Source organism: Thalassophryne amazonica, unplaced genomic scaffold (genome assembly GCF_902500255.1).
Source record: "Thalassophryne amazonica unplaced genomic scaffold, fThaAma1.1, whole genome shotgun sequence".
Taxonomy (NCBI): domain Eukaryota; kingdom Metazoa; phylum Chordata; class Actinopteri; order Batrachoidiformes; family Batrachoididae; genus Thalassophryne; species Thalassophryne amazonica.
Window position 1 is genome coordinate 358161 of NW_022986231.1, and position 13684 is coordinate 371844.

The 13684-nt window shown below is 45.5% G+C and overlaps 1 protein-coding gene across 2 annotated transcripts in view; it reads left to right on the forward strand.

Moving 5' to 3' along the window:
* LOC117505612 (signal transducer and activator of transcription 5B-like) overlaps positions 1-13684 on the forward strand; it is a 255380-nt gene that overhangs the window by 220136 nt on the left and 21560 nt on the right. For both annotated transcript variants that reach the window (XM_034165193.1, XM_034165194.1), the window contains one exon: positions 710-761. In XM_034165193.1, coding sequence (XP_034021084.1) covers positions 710-761 — 52 coding nt within the window. The remainder of the gene's footprint in view (positions 1-709; positions 762-13684) is intronic.

The following is a 13684-nucleotide window of genomic DNA, read 5'->3' on the forward strand; positions in this document are numbered from 1 at the left end:
AGTCCTTATTCTCTGTGAAGCCCGTAAAACTTTCACCGAAAGCCAGATACATTTTTTGAATGGTTTCCAGCTGCTTGTCTCTAACAGTATCTGAAAAAATTCTGATGAAAAAAAGCCCAAATCATTCCGCCATTTCCTGACAATGAAAATCCGACGAGGGAGCTGGACCACTCCTCCCACAAGGCGTGCTCACAGGCGAATGACGCAACCGACAGGCGTGGAAAAACTCACGCATGCGCACGAAGGTTCAAGCTTGGCTGATGTAAAAACATATGAATCAAATCCATATAGTTTTTGAAAAAAATAAAAAGGTCCGTTACTTTTCTCACAGACCTCGTAGTGCCATCTCACAACGGAGATGATGAGATGAGCTTTATTGTCAAAAACCATATTCTGCACTCAGGAATAAAACTTTGGGTCTCATTGCAATCAGATTGATTAAAGGACATGAACAACAGTTGCAACAAATAACATTTCACAATAATATTAAATATTATTGTGAAATGTTATTCTGGATGACTACACATTTATTTGTTTATCTAAAAAAAATGAGAAACTGTGTAGACAGACTTGTGGAAAATTGTTAAATGGGTCAGACATTCCGCAGCTAGAATGAGACATGGTTGAATACACAAAAATTCGCAAATTGCTGGGCTGTTCACATGTGAGTTATTTAAAATGGTTTAATGCATTTGTGTTTGTCTTGCAGCAAAAGCAGTGGACGGATACGTAAAACCGCAGATCAAACAGGTTGTGCCAGAGTAAGTTTCCCTTTTGCCACATTATCCAAAAGTTATTCTGACAGGATTCAAATTCAGATTTCTTTTTTTATGATGTGAACTTTGACTTTTTGCAGAAAAAAACAAATGTAAAAAAAAAAAAAATGCAATCAAAGATACAATGCGCGGGATGAGCAAATGTACAATGACAATAAACAAGGCCAAAAAAGGAACATTTAACAAAAAACAAACCAGCTATAATATAAATTGAAAAAAAGGGGGGAGTTCACCCAGTAAAATGATCTATAGCAATCAACTGGCCTTATACTCCGTTATTTAAACTAGCAAGATAGGTGTCCTTTCTATCCAGGAGTTTAAATGAGAGGCTCTCTAAAGGCCCTTTTCCACTACACAAAAGTAGCACTACTCGGCTCAACTCTACTCAGTTTGTTTGCGTTTCCATTAGGGACGGTACCTGGTATCTGGTGCTTTTTTTGGTATCTGCTCAGGAGCAGTTCCAAGCAAGTCAAGCCGATATTAAAATGTAACATCAACAGGCTGCCGGCCACTGATTGTTCAGAGAATGTCATCACTGGACGAGCCATGAGCATGCCGTCCAACACAAGAATCAAACCCGCCAGTTTTAAATACTCGCAGCAGCGTTACAGTGACCGTGCTTTTCTTTGGTTATACGCCAAATGTATTTTTTAATCGCACAAAACCACACCATGGTCCGTGGATGAATTGCAGACTTTTCTGTGTTTGGTGGCGGAGGAGAGAATACAGAGAGACCTGGACGAAAATGTTTTTCACCGCTCATGGCTCACCGGACATTACAGCAAAAGCTGAAAAGTGATTACAGGACCACAACGGCCGGAGTGGGTTGGACCGTAAGGGCTGGAAATGGTTCGAGCACACGAACACCATTTACGGTCACTGAGAGGCGAGCACCGGGAGGCAGGATGACCGCGACTAGGCCACGGAGGCAAAGATGGTAAGTGATTTTGTTAAAGACTTTATCGTCCGCAGTCTGCCTGAAAGCACCATTTAAACGTTACTTCTCCCATTGCTGATAAGAGCACTTTAACAAACAAGAATATTTTGAGTCTAAACTTATGTTAAAGCAACATCGTTGACTCATGTATGCAGAAACGGTGAGCTCACTAGTTAGCTTTGATTGCTAACTAGCAAACTAGCTAACTCCGTGCTCAGCTTGAAAGTATTCATAAGTAAACATAAAAAACACACACTTAATGTCAGCATGTCAACAATGAACATCTACATCAGGCTAATTTAGTGCCATTACTGTGATTTTTATATATAATATATACACACACACGTCGCCATGTGGTGTTGTGCTGGTAATAAAGTTGTGTGTATTTATTGAAGAATCCACTTCCTGAAGCGAGGAGTGTTTGGCCACTGCCCTCAGATGACTCTCCAGGCTCCTCTGACCTGTCACCAGCTTCATCAGCGTGCAGGATCACACAGCAACATGTTATCACAGGTAAGAATAAATGTCTTCATGTAGCTCTTAGCTCCCAAATACTATGCTATTATTATTATAACTTGCTTTTGTTAATCACTTCCCATTTCTATCTTCATTATTGTCCAGGCAAGAGAAGTTGGAGCCTGTTCAGCAGTAGAATCTGTCCATCCTGATTTTGATTGAGGCTGAAGCTGAACTGGACCCAGCGTGACCAACACATCTGATTAATCCTCAATAAGACCTGCTCTTTTTTATTTGCTCTTCTTTTAGTTGCAGTAAACAGTTTGACTTATGTGACTGTATTTTTGTGTCATTTCAGGTTGAGTCAACAGTAAAAAAAAACATTTTGTCATTGATGTTTTGGTGCAATGATGGTTCATTTCTAAGAATTTTTAATTTAGGTTTTGCCACGACACTGCACACTACACCTGGCTGACCTTTGTATGCTGGAGTAATCATGTCTAAACTGAGATTTTAGCAAATGGTATTTAACATAAACAAAAACACTTCAGTGACGGCACCATTACTTCAAGGAATTCTGGCTGTAAACTAGCCAGAATTCCTTGGATAAATGGTTAGGGTTTAATGAGACGTAACATTTTACCACAAACTATTGTACTGTGGTCTATAATTCTGCTGGATGACTTATACCAAACCAGAAGTCATTTATTCAGATATTTTGAACAACCAGTTTTACTGTCTGATTATTTCTGTTTACATTTATGGCCCCAATAATAATAATAATAATAATAAATTTTATTTATAGTATACTTTACATTACAAAAAATCTCAAAGTGCTACAGCATAAAAATAAAGAGAAACACATTAAAAACCTTTCTAAATAAAAATGTTTTAAGCTGCTTTTTAAAAGACTCCACAGACTGTGGTGCTCTCAGTTGTTGGGCAGGGCATTCCAAAGTCACGGGGCAGCTGCCTGAAAGGATCTGTCCCCCGTGGTGCGGAGCTTGGTCCGAAGTTGGCAGAGGCGATTTGAGTCAGTGGACCGTAGGCGTCGGGTGGTCGTGTGTGGAGTGAGGAGCTCTGTCAGGTAGTCTGGGGCGTGGCCATGGAGGCACTGGGAGGTCAGCAGGTAGATCTTGTCATCAGTCCTCTGCTGGACCAGGAGCCATTGGAGGGATTGAAGTATGTGGGTGATGTGGTCATATTTGCACCTCCTCATCAGGACCCGGGCAGCGCAGTTCTGGATGTGCTGGAGCTTCTGCATGCCCCTGCCTGAGATCCCGATGAGGAGGGCATTACACTAGTCTAGCTTGGAATAGACAAAGGCATGGACCAGCCTTTCAGCATCACTGAAGGAGAGAGAGGGGCGGAGCTTAGAAATGTTTCTAAGGTGGAAAAATTAGATTTTACAGAGGTGGTGGATATGATGATCAAAGGAGAGGGTGTTACAGAGGAGGAGAAAGGGATGGAGTGGCCTGAAAATGAGAGAGCTGTAATGGGGGAAGAGTGGAGCTGGTGTGGTGTGCCAACAAGGATGGCTTTAGTTTGGTGCTGTTTAGCTGTAGGAAATTTCCTGTCATCCACACCTTTATCTCCTCCAGGCAGGCTCTAAGTGTAGACAGAGTGGTTGCCGGGGATGTGGGGTCGGTTTGCAGGTAGAGCTGAGTATCATAGGCATAGCAGTGGAAGGAAATTCCATGCTTGCCGATGATGTGACCCAAGGGGAGCATATCGATGGTAAATAAGGTGGGGCCAAGAACGGACCCCTGAAGAACCCCACAGGTGACAGTGTGTGGCCTTGACCTTGCATCCCCCAGGGCCACATACTCAGCCCTACCCGCAAGGAAGGACTGGTACCACTGAAGGACCGTTCCAGTCAGACCAACTGTATGCTGCAATCAGTGGAGAAGGATCTGGTGGTCCACAGTGTTGAAAGCAGCAGTCAGGTCTAACAGCACCAGGATGGATGGAAAGCCCTGGTCAGCTGCCACCAGCAGGTCGTTAGTGACTCTGACCAGGGCTGTCTCAGTACTGTGCGCTGCACGAAAGCCAGACTGAAATTTTTCATAAAGTCCACAGGTTTGCAGATGTTGCTCCAGCTGGCTAGCCACAACCCTTTTCAAAATCTTTGAAATAAAAGGCAGGTTAGAAATGGGCCTGTAGTTTGCCAGGGTGTTTGGGTCCAGACCGGGTTTTTTCAGGAGTGGTTGAATGAGGGCTGATTTTAGAGGTAATGGGATGAGACCAGAGTGAAGTGAGGAGTTTATTACTGAAGTTATAAGAGGACTGATGGCAGAGAGGTTTTGTTTTAACCGAGCGGTAGGGAGAGGGTCCAGCGGGCAAGTGGAGGATCCCATCTTGTGGATAGTGCGCTCCAGCTGCTCCATCAAGACTTCCTCAAACTCCACAAGGTTGTTTACAGGCTTGGGAGTGTCAGCAGGGAGATTTGCGGTGAAATGGGCCAGAGAAGCGAGAATGCTATTGACTTTGGTAGCAAAAAATTCACTGAATTTTTTTTTACAGTGTTCCTCTGAGTTAATTGTGTTGGAAGGCACATTTGATTTCAAGAGGTGGTTTATTGTGGAATAAAGATGTTTTGAGTCCCCAGGAGTTTTATTGAGTAGATTTGAGTAATATTGAGCTTGAGCTGTTTTTAGTGAAAATTGCGGTATGCAGTTTTATGAACAAATAGAGCAGATGTTACAGAGCTCAGCCAGCTGTTTTCAGCCTCCCTATATCCTCCATGTACCGGGGGCATGCTTGTCCAAAATACCACGAAGTGTAGTATTGTAGTATTCTACACCATCAGAGATTAAAGTTACACTGATGGGGATATTCTGTAAATCCTCCATCAAGGGAACAGGATCGATTTTGTTTATATTGCGAAAATTGATTTTACATTTTGGTTTAGAGTATGAGGCAGATAATGGTATATCCAGTGCAATGACCTTATGATCTGACACACCCATCTCATATACCTGCAGATTGTGTATGGAAATGGAGTCTGTAATGACTAAGTACAATGTGTGGGAATCCCAATGTGCTGCTTCAGACCAAGGCAGTCTAACATTTGGAGGAATTCAACTCCTAAGAGGGAAGAAGGGGAATCCACATGTATATTAAAGTCTCCCAAAACAATAACGTTTGAAAAGATCATACAGAGGAACATGAGCATGTCATATATTTCTGTGATGAAACTGGGGTGCAGTTTGGGTGGTTTGTATACAAGGAGAATTGTTACGATTGGATGACTACATCTAATTGCCAGGCATTCAAAAGTGGACACTGTTGGCACAGGAACAGGAGCCAATTGGAGATCGGTGTGGTGAATGATAGCCACACCTCCCCCACGTCCTGAAGTGCATGCCTTCTCCACGTATACAGTGAGGAAAATAAGTATTTGATCTACTTCAGACTTCAGACCACTTTATTGATCCCAAAAAAGGGCAGTTACATTTACACTCCAATTACCCCAGACAAGATACAGCAATTAATCCACAATTACTTGTTTACCGTAATAATGGCACACATCAAAATTAAAGACAACACATATACATTTGACATTATGTGTACTAAACTTGAAGCAGTCCGTCATCTGAATTGAGGTAAAGTGGGTGAAGGCCGCTGCAACTGGAGTTGCGCCGCCGCTAGCTTGGGGGGAACGGGGACCTGCTGCAGCTTAAAAACCACACAGCCCCCGGAGGGGGAAGGGGTGGCGTGAGCGATGGCCAGGATGGGGTAAGTGATGGGGGAGCAGGAAGGGAGGTAAAGGGAAAACTGGAGCATGCTTCAGTCTTGTCCATGTGTAAGTCTGTCAGTTTGTCTTTGTGGGTTGAGATAAGAAGGAGCCGAATAATCTCACCAGAGCCTGAAGACATTCCTCTGGAGGAAAACATTGGGCAATTTGTCCTTGAGGCTAGATAAGCCTGGAGTGTTGTGGTTGAGCAGTGAAAAACACTTTTAACAGTTCCACTTGAACAACCAAATCCCAATTATGAATTAAGAATATTCCCAATTATGAATGAAGAATATTCACCGGCCTCCGAAACCTTCAGCTTCAACTGCAAGGCACGCGTCAGCTACAAGATGTCATCCAATTTGCGTCTGAGTTCAAGAGTCAACGCAGTCTGAGAATGCACTGCCTTGCCAACCTCGTTAATCATGACCGACAAGCGAGGGGCCGTGGTTCTTGATGCCGCCATCTTGCCAGTTTTCCGGTAGATCAGGGCAGCACATAAGCCAAAAAGTACCAGCCCTGCTACCATGAGACCAAAAATGAATAAATCCTTGACGTCCTCAACGGAGAAAGGCGCCAAGCATGCAACACACCAAGACCCCAGGAGTCGAGGACATAGCCCGCAGGATACGTTCCATCTGGGCAGGTCGGATCCCCCGGTCCTGACCTTCTTGTAGAAAAAATGTTGTCAATAGCGTTCAGAGACCAGTTGATCAATTCCATGGTTAATCCAATAGTAGTCCAATAGATCCAGAATCCAATATAATTTGAGGAATTCACAGTCTGGTGAAGTAGGGACTTGAAGGTTAAAGGCAGAGAACAGAGAGAACAGAGATAAGGGAGAGTGGAGGAGATGCGACCGCCCTTGTCGAAGTCCCAAGCATTGATAAGCTACTGTCAATTTTGCAGGTTTTCCCACCTCCAAAGAATGCAGAGGTCTGTAATTTTTGTCATAGTTACACTTCAACTGTGAGAGACAGAATTAAAAAAAAAATCAGAAAATCACATTGTATGATTTTTAAATAATTTGCATTTTATCTCATGAAATAAGTAATAATAATTTCACACACTGCAGCAGGGATTTCAGTCCACTCCTCCATACAGATCTTCTCCAGATCTTTCATGTTTGGAGTTTCAGCTCCCTCCAAAGATTTTCTATTGAGTTCAGGTCTGCAGACTGGTTCGGCCACTCCAGGACCTTGAAATGCTTCTTATGGAGCCACTCCTTAGTTGCCATGGCTGTGTTTGGGGTCATTGTCATGCTGGAAGACTCAGCTACGACCCATCTTCAATGCTCTTACGGAGGGAAGGAGGTTATTTGCCAAAATCTCACGAAACATGACGCCATCCATCCAGCCTTCAATACGATGCAGTCGTCCTGTCCCCTTTTGCAGAAAAGCACCCCCAAAAATGTTTCCACCCCCATGCTTCACGGCTGGGATGGTGTTCTTGGGGTTGTTCTCATCCTTCAAACATGGCAAGTGGAGTTGATACCAAAAAGCTCTATTTTGGTCTCATCTGACTACATAACCTTCTCCCATGCCTTCTCTGGATCATCCAGATGGTCACTGGTGAACTTCAATCAGGTCTGGACCTTGCTGCCCTGCAAGATTTTAAACCATGATGGCGTCATGTGTTACTAATGTCATCTTTGTGACTGTGGTCTTAGCTCTCTTCAGGTCATTGACCAGGTCCTCCCGTGTAGTTCTGAGCTTTCTCAGAATTATCCTGACCCCACAAGGTGAGATCTTTCATGGAGCCCCAGGCCGAGGAAGGATTGACAGTCATCTTGTGTTTCTTCCATTTTCTAATAATTACGCCAACAGTTGTTGTCTTCTCACCAAGCTGCTTGACTGTTGTCCTGTAGTCCATCCCAGCCTTGTGCAGGTCTACAGTTTTGTCCCTGGTGTCCTTAGACAGCTCTTTGGTCTTGGCCATGGTGGGTATGACTGAGTTTGTGGACAGGTGTCTTTTATACAGGTAAAAAGTTCAAGCAGGAGCAATTAATACAGCAAGAGTGCAGAATAGGACAGCTTCTTAAAGAAGAACTAACAGGTCTGTGAGAGACAGAATTCTTACATGTTGGCAGGTGATCAAATACTTATTTTATGCAATAAAATGCAAATTAATTATTTAAAAATCATACAATGTTATTTTCTGTTTTTTTTTTTGTTTGTTTGATAGATTCTGTCTCTCACAGCTGAAGTGTACCCTACAATAAAAATTACAGACCTCTACATTCTTTGGAGGTGGGAAAACCTGCAAAATCGACAGTGGATCAAATACTTATTTTCCTCACTGTACATACCCTACCAGACAAGCCTTGTTAAGAGCTATATATACTCCTCGAGCTTATGCCAGGTGTCAGTAAGGCACATCAAGTCAATCCGAGAGTCCAAGATGTGGCTATGAATCTGGGCCGCTTTATTTGCAAGTGACTGGGCATTAGCTGAAATCCACTCTGGGTTTTCTGTCTCACCGTCCTCGTGGGCGCTCCAGCACAGTGTCATCAGGACCTGTGCGGGAAGTGCTTCGATGACGTCTCCACTGTGCGACAGGGCAAGATGCCCACCAGAGTGATGGAATAGAGCCCTCGCACATGGAGTAAATAAATCCACAGTGAGACCCTCTATGGGTGCAACGAGGCCTCTGGAGAAGTCCCAACTGCTTGATGACAGAAGTATCCGGGGAGACAGAGTAGTTTCTGAGAGCGAGGAGCTGCGATACAGAATACCGGGACATCATGCCGGCAGTCTCCGGTTCTACGATGCAAGCCATTAGCCACAAGCTATCTGCATACAAATGGACAAACATGATGTAGGAGCAGGAGCAGCCCAGTATACCATTGCTGGTACCGGGATGACAACCAGTATTTGCAGCAGATTGCATCATGTACAGGGTTAAACTGCAAAAGCCACAGCATGCCGCCAGCAGGATTCAGGGATTGTGAGGGCTAATGTGCTAACAGGAGTTCATAAGACTGACAGATCAGCAGGGATCGTTTGACATGGTGACACAACAGAATGACTAAAGGATATGGCCAGGTATCCTTGTCCAACAATGACAGAAAACATAGTTCACTGGATAAAACCCCGCATTGCCAACCAGGGGAACCGCAGCAGATCAAGAGTCTAGGTAAGGCCTTGCTCTCACTGCCTCCGATGCGCTTACCAAGTCTGTGGGCTTGGTAAGCTCTTCAGAGCTACAGAAGCAAATTGAGACCAGAATGACAGAGTTGGAGGGCCATTGTAGGAGGGAGAATGTGTGGATCCATAGGTTAAAGGAAGGAGCGGAGAGAAATGATCAATCAGTGATCACTTTGCACTTTGGTCGAAAACCTCCCCAGGCAGAAGTTGGAATCACTCATTTGAGCTGAAGACCGAAGGAGCGCACCAGGCTCTAGTCTCACAACTAGGGATGGGACGATCCAGTCCCAGAGCAGTATCGGGTTCCGATACCGACGTAATTCGCGTATCAGAAAATACCAATCCAGCCCGCAACATTTTCCGATACCGGAGAAGAAACACTGTGAATCCTCTCAAGTGCTGTTGTTTTCTACAGCAAACAAGCAGAGGGGGGAGGTTTTCTGAAGCCGGGCTGTTTGAGAGAGCTCTCTTCTGCAGTGTTCTAGCTGCGGGTATCGGCAAATTTCTGCTCGGCCCTCTGATTCAAATTGTCTGTCGACCACAGATTTTCTGAAAAATGAACTGAATTGTTGCTGATAATGTGTGCTAAAAAGTTAGCTGCTTCATTGTCCCAAGGCTATAAAACAGCAGCTCAGCCTGCAGCCGAGGAGGGAAATGAACAGAGATTCTGTCCTCTGAAAGGGAAAAAGTCTACATTAAAATCCTGCGTGTGGGCCTCGATGATGATATATATTTATTTTACATTCGAAAGGCTTCGTGTTTCCCAAAAGTTCAAAGTTTGCGCAGCATGAAAACTGCTGTTTTCGAGAGGAAGAAAAAGAGAGAGAGAGAGTGAAGGAGAGAGAAAGTGAGCGAGAGGAGAGAGAAGGAGAGAGAGCAAACAGAGACAGAGAGTGCTGTCTTTTCTCTTTGTCTATAAAATAAGGCCATAAAAGTCTATAAAAAAAAATAAAAGTACTTCATTCTTTCACCAAAACATCAAATCTAGGCTTTCATCAGGACGTCAGGACCGCGTGGTCCTGACGTGCAAATTGGTCGTCTGACCTGGGTGTAGGGGCGAAAGACTAATCAAACCATCTAGTAACTGGTTCCATCTGAAGTTTCTTCAGGATAGCTGAGGGAAACTCGCAGTTTTATCTGGTAAAGCAACTAGAGGCCTTGGGGCCAAAAAGATCTCAACCTATTCTCAAACTTTAAATGGGTATACTACTGCTATGTTGTTCTGGCAAATTGTAGCTCTTTCAGTTCTCCTTTTTAAGAAAATCCTCATATAAAATCAACAATAATGGTGATAATAATAATAGTAAAGCAAACAGAGCTCTGGTATCGAATCGGAAAAGTATCGGTATCATCAAATATCCAAATTCAGGTATCAGGATTTGATTGGAAGTGGAAAAATTGTGGATCAGTGCATCCCTACTCGCAACCTCCCAAGGACTCCTCTCCTATATCCATTGTGATAAAGTTGCAAAGTTTCTAGACTAAAGAAGAACTTAGGTGTTTTTGGAAGGTGTTCCTGAACCACAACTATGCACCGGAGAGTCTGAGAAAACGCAAGGAATACACTGAGGTGATACTATGAGATAAGAGCATACGTTTCCAGATGCCGTTTCCAGTGAAACTCCGGGTTTTCAACGAGGGAGAGACGTGCATCTACAATACAGCGGAGGATGCAATGGAGGACGCGACAGAGGACATGGTGGCCCGTGGGCTCCAGGTGGAGATCGTGAAACCAGCAGAGAACTGGATAGAACAGATCAAGCGGCTAATGTGGATGATGAACCATGGAAAAAAATGTGCACAGGACAACGGAGACATGGCAAAGATACAAACAGAAATCACAAGCTTTCAGGAGAGACTGGGACACCTGTTAAAATATAATACTCTTAGGTGAAAATTAGACTGATTCCAGGAAATATTCGATGAAGATAACTAAAGTGAGAAACATTTATTTTTGTCAAAATATAAAATCCGCATTTTATATGGATTTTAGGTTGAAATATTAATATCCTCGCAATCTAAGAGTGTCAGGGCAACACTTAAAGCTGTTGTGGACTTATGAACAGTGCTGATTCTATCAGTGAAAGCCCCCCCCAGAGAAGCATGGCTATTTTAATCTGTGACTGGGACAAAGAGAAAAGGTTTATCGTGGTTAAGGGCAAAGTAGAGGGAGAGATCGTCACTGTTAATATCTACACTTCACCACCCTCTGATTGGAGATTCTATAGACAGATGTTTAACCTGATGACCTCGGAGGTGGAGGGTACTCTTCAGCGGAGGTGATGTAAACCGACTTAGCTCGACTCTTCAGGAGGTGAAATATAAAAATTGCAATAAGTAAAAAAAATAATAATAATAAGGGGACTGATGACTGTACTGGGAGTGGTAGACGTATGGAGGGATCTGAATCCCACGAGTAAGGATTATACTTATTATTCATCACCACATAACATATACTGAAGGATAGATTATTTCCTGATGTATAATAAAGATATGCATAAGGTAGAAAAATGTGATATAGGAATAAGGGACCTTCGGGCCACAGCCCCCTGAATTTAACATTATGTCTGGTGAGGGAGAGAAAAATACATCCATCCATCCATCCATTTTCTTTCACTTTATCCGGAGTCGGGTCGCGGGGGCAGCAGCTCTAGCAAAGCCACCCAGACCTCTCGATCCACACACACCTCCCCCAGCTCCTCCGGTGGTCCCCGAGGCGTTCCCAAGCCAGTCGAGAGACGTAGTCCCTCCAGCGTGTCCTGGGTCTTCCCCAGGGCCTCCTCCTGATGGGACGTGCCCGGAACACCTCTCCAGCAAGGTGTCCAGGGGGCATCCGGAAAAGATGCCCAGGCCACCTCAGCTGGCTCCTTTCGATGTGGAGGAACAGCAGCTTAACTCCGAGCTCCTCCCGAGTGACCGAGCTCCTCACCCTATCTCTAAGGGAGCACCCAGCCACCCTGCGGAGGAAACTCATCTCATCCGCTTGTACTCGCGATCTTGTTCTTTCGGTCATGAGCCAAATCTCATGACCATAGGTGAGGGTCGTAAGATATATAACATATATATAACACATATAACAGATACTTAAACTCCCCCACTTGAGGCAAGGACACTCCACCAACCTGAAGAGGGCAAGGCACCTTTTTACGGTCAAGAACCATGGCCTCGGATTTGGAGGTGCTGATTTTCATCCCGGACGCTTCACACTCGGCTGCAAACCCCCCCCTGTGCATGCTGAAGGTCCTGATTCGATGAAGCCAACAGAGCCACATAGCCCGCAAACAGCAGAGATGAGATTCTGTAGTTCCCAAACCGGACCCCCTCTACACCCTGGCTGCGCCTAGAAATTCTGTCCATAAAGATAATGAACAGAACCAGTGGCAAAGGGCAGCCCTGGTGGACGCCAACGTGCACTGGAAACAGGTTTGACTTATTACCGGCAATGCGAACCAAGCTCCTGCTGCAGTCGTACAGGGACCGGATAGCCTTTAGCAAAGGACCCCGGACCCTGTACTCCCGGAGCACCCCCCCACAGGGTGCCCAGAGGGACACAGTCGAACACCTTCTCCAGATCCAAAAAGCATATGTGGACTGGTTTGGCAAACTCCCATGAACGCTCGAGCACCAGATGGAGTGTGTAGAGCTGGTCCAGTGTGCCGTGACCAGGATGAAAACCACACTGCTCCTCCTGAATCCGAGGTTCGACTATCTCCTCTCCAGTACTCTGGAATAGACCTTACCGGGGAGGCTGAGGAGTGTGATCCCCCTGTATTTGGAACACAGTCCCCCTTCTTAAACAGAGTGACCACCACCCCAGTCTGCCAATCCAGAGGAACTGTCCCTGACCGCCACGCGATGTTGCAGAGGCATGTCAACCAAGATAGTCCCACAACATCCAGAGACTTAAGATACTCAGGACGGATTTCATCCACTCCAGGAGCCTTGCCACCGAGGAGCTTTGTAACCACCTCGGTGACTTCGGCCTGGTTGATGGATGAGTCCGCCTCTAAGTCCCCAGTCTGTGCTTCCTCTTCGGAAGACGTGACGATGGGATTGAGGAGATCCTTGAAGCATTCCTTCCACCGCCCAACAACATCCCCAGTCAGGGTCAACAGCTCCCCACCCGCACCGTACACAGTGTCGGTGGAGAGCTGCTTCCGCCTCCTGAGGCGTCGGATGGTTTGCCAGAATTTCTTCGAGGCCGACTGATAGTCCTCCTCCATGGCCTCCCCGAACTCCTCCCAGACCCGGGTTTTTGCCTCTGCGACCGCACGGGCTGCAGCACGCTTGGCTTGCCGGTACCTGTCAGCTGCCCTTCGAACTGCTACCTTATCGTGGTAGGGGAGTTTGAGTACTCGGATGATCCTAGGAGCTATGTTGTCAGGGGCTTTGTGCCCCGATAGGGTCTCCCATGGCAAACAGGTCCTAGGTGACGGGTCAGACGAAGGGCAATTCAGAAGCTCCCATGACCAGTACAAAATCAAGGGCCAAGACGTCGCCTGGTATTGCGGAGCCGGGGCCCCACCCTGGAGCCACGGCTGGGGTTGGGGCCTTAGCCCACAGGGCCCGGCCGGGCTCAGCCCGAAAGAGCGATGTGGGCCCGCCCTCCTGTGGGTTCACCACCTGCAGAGGG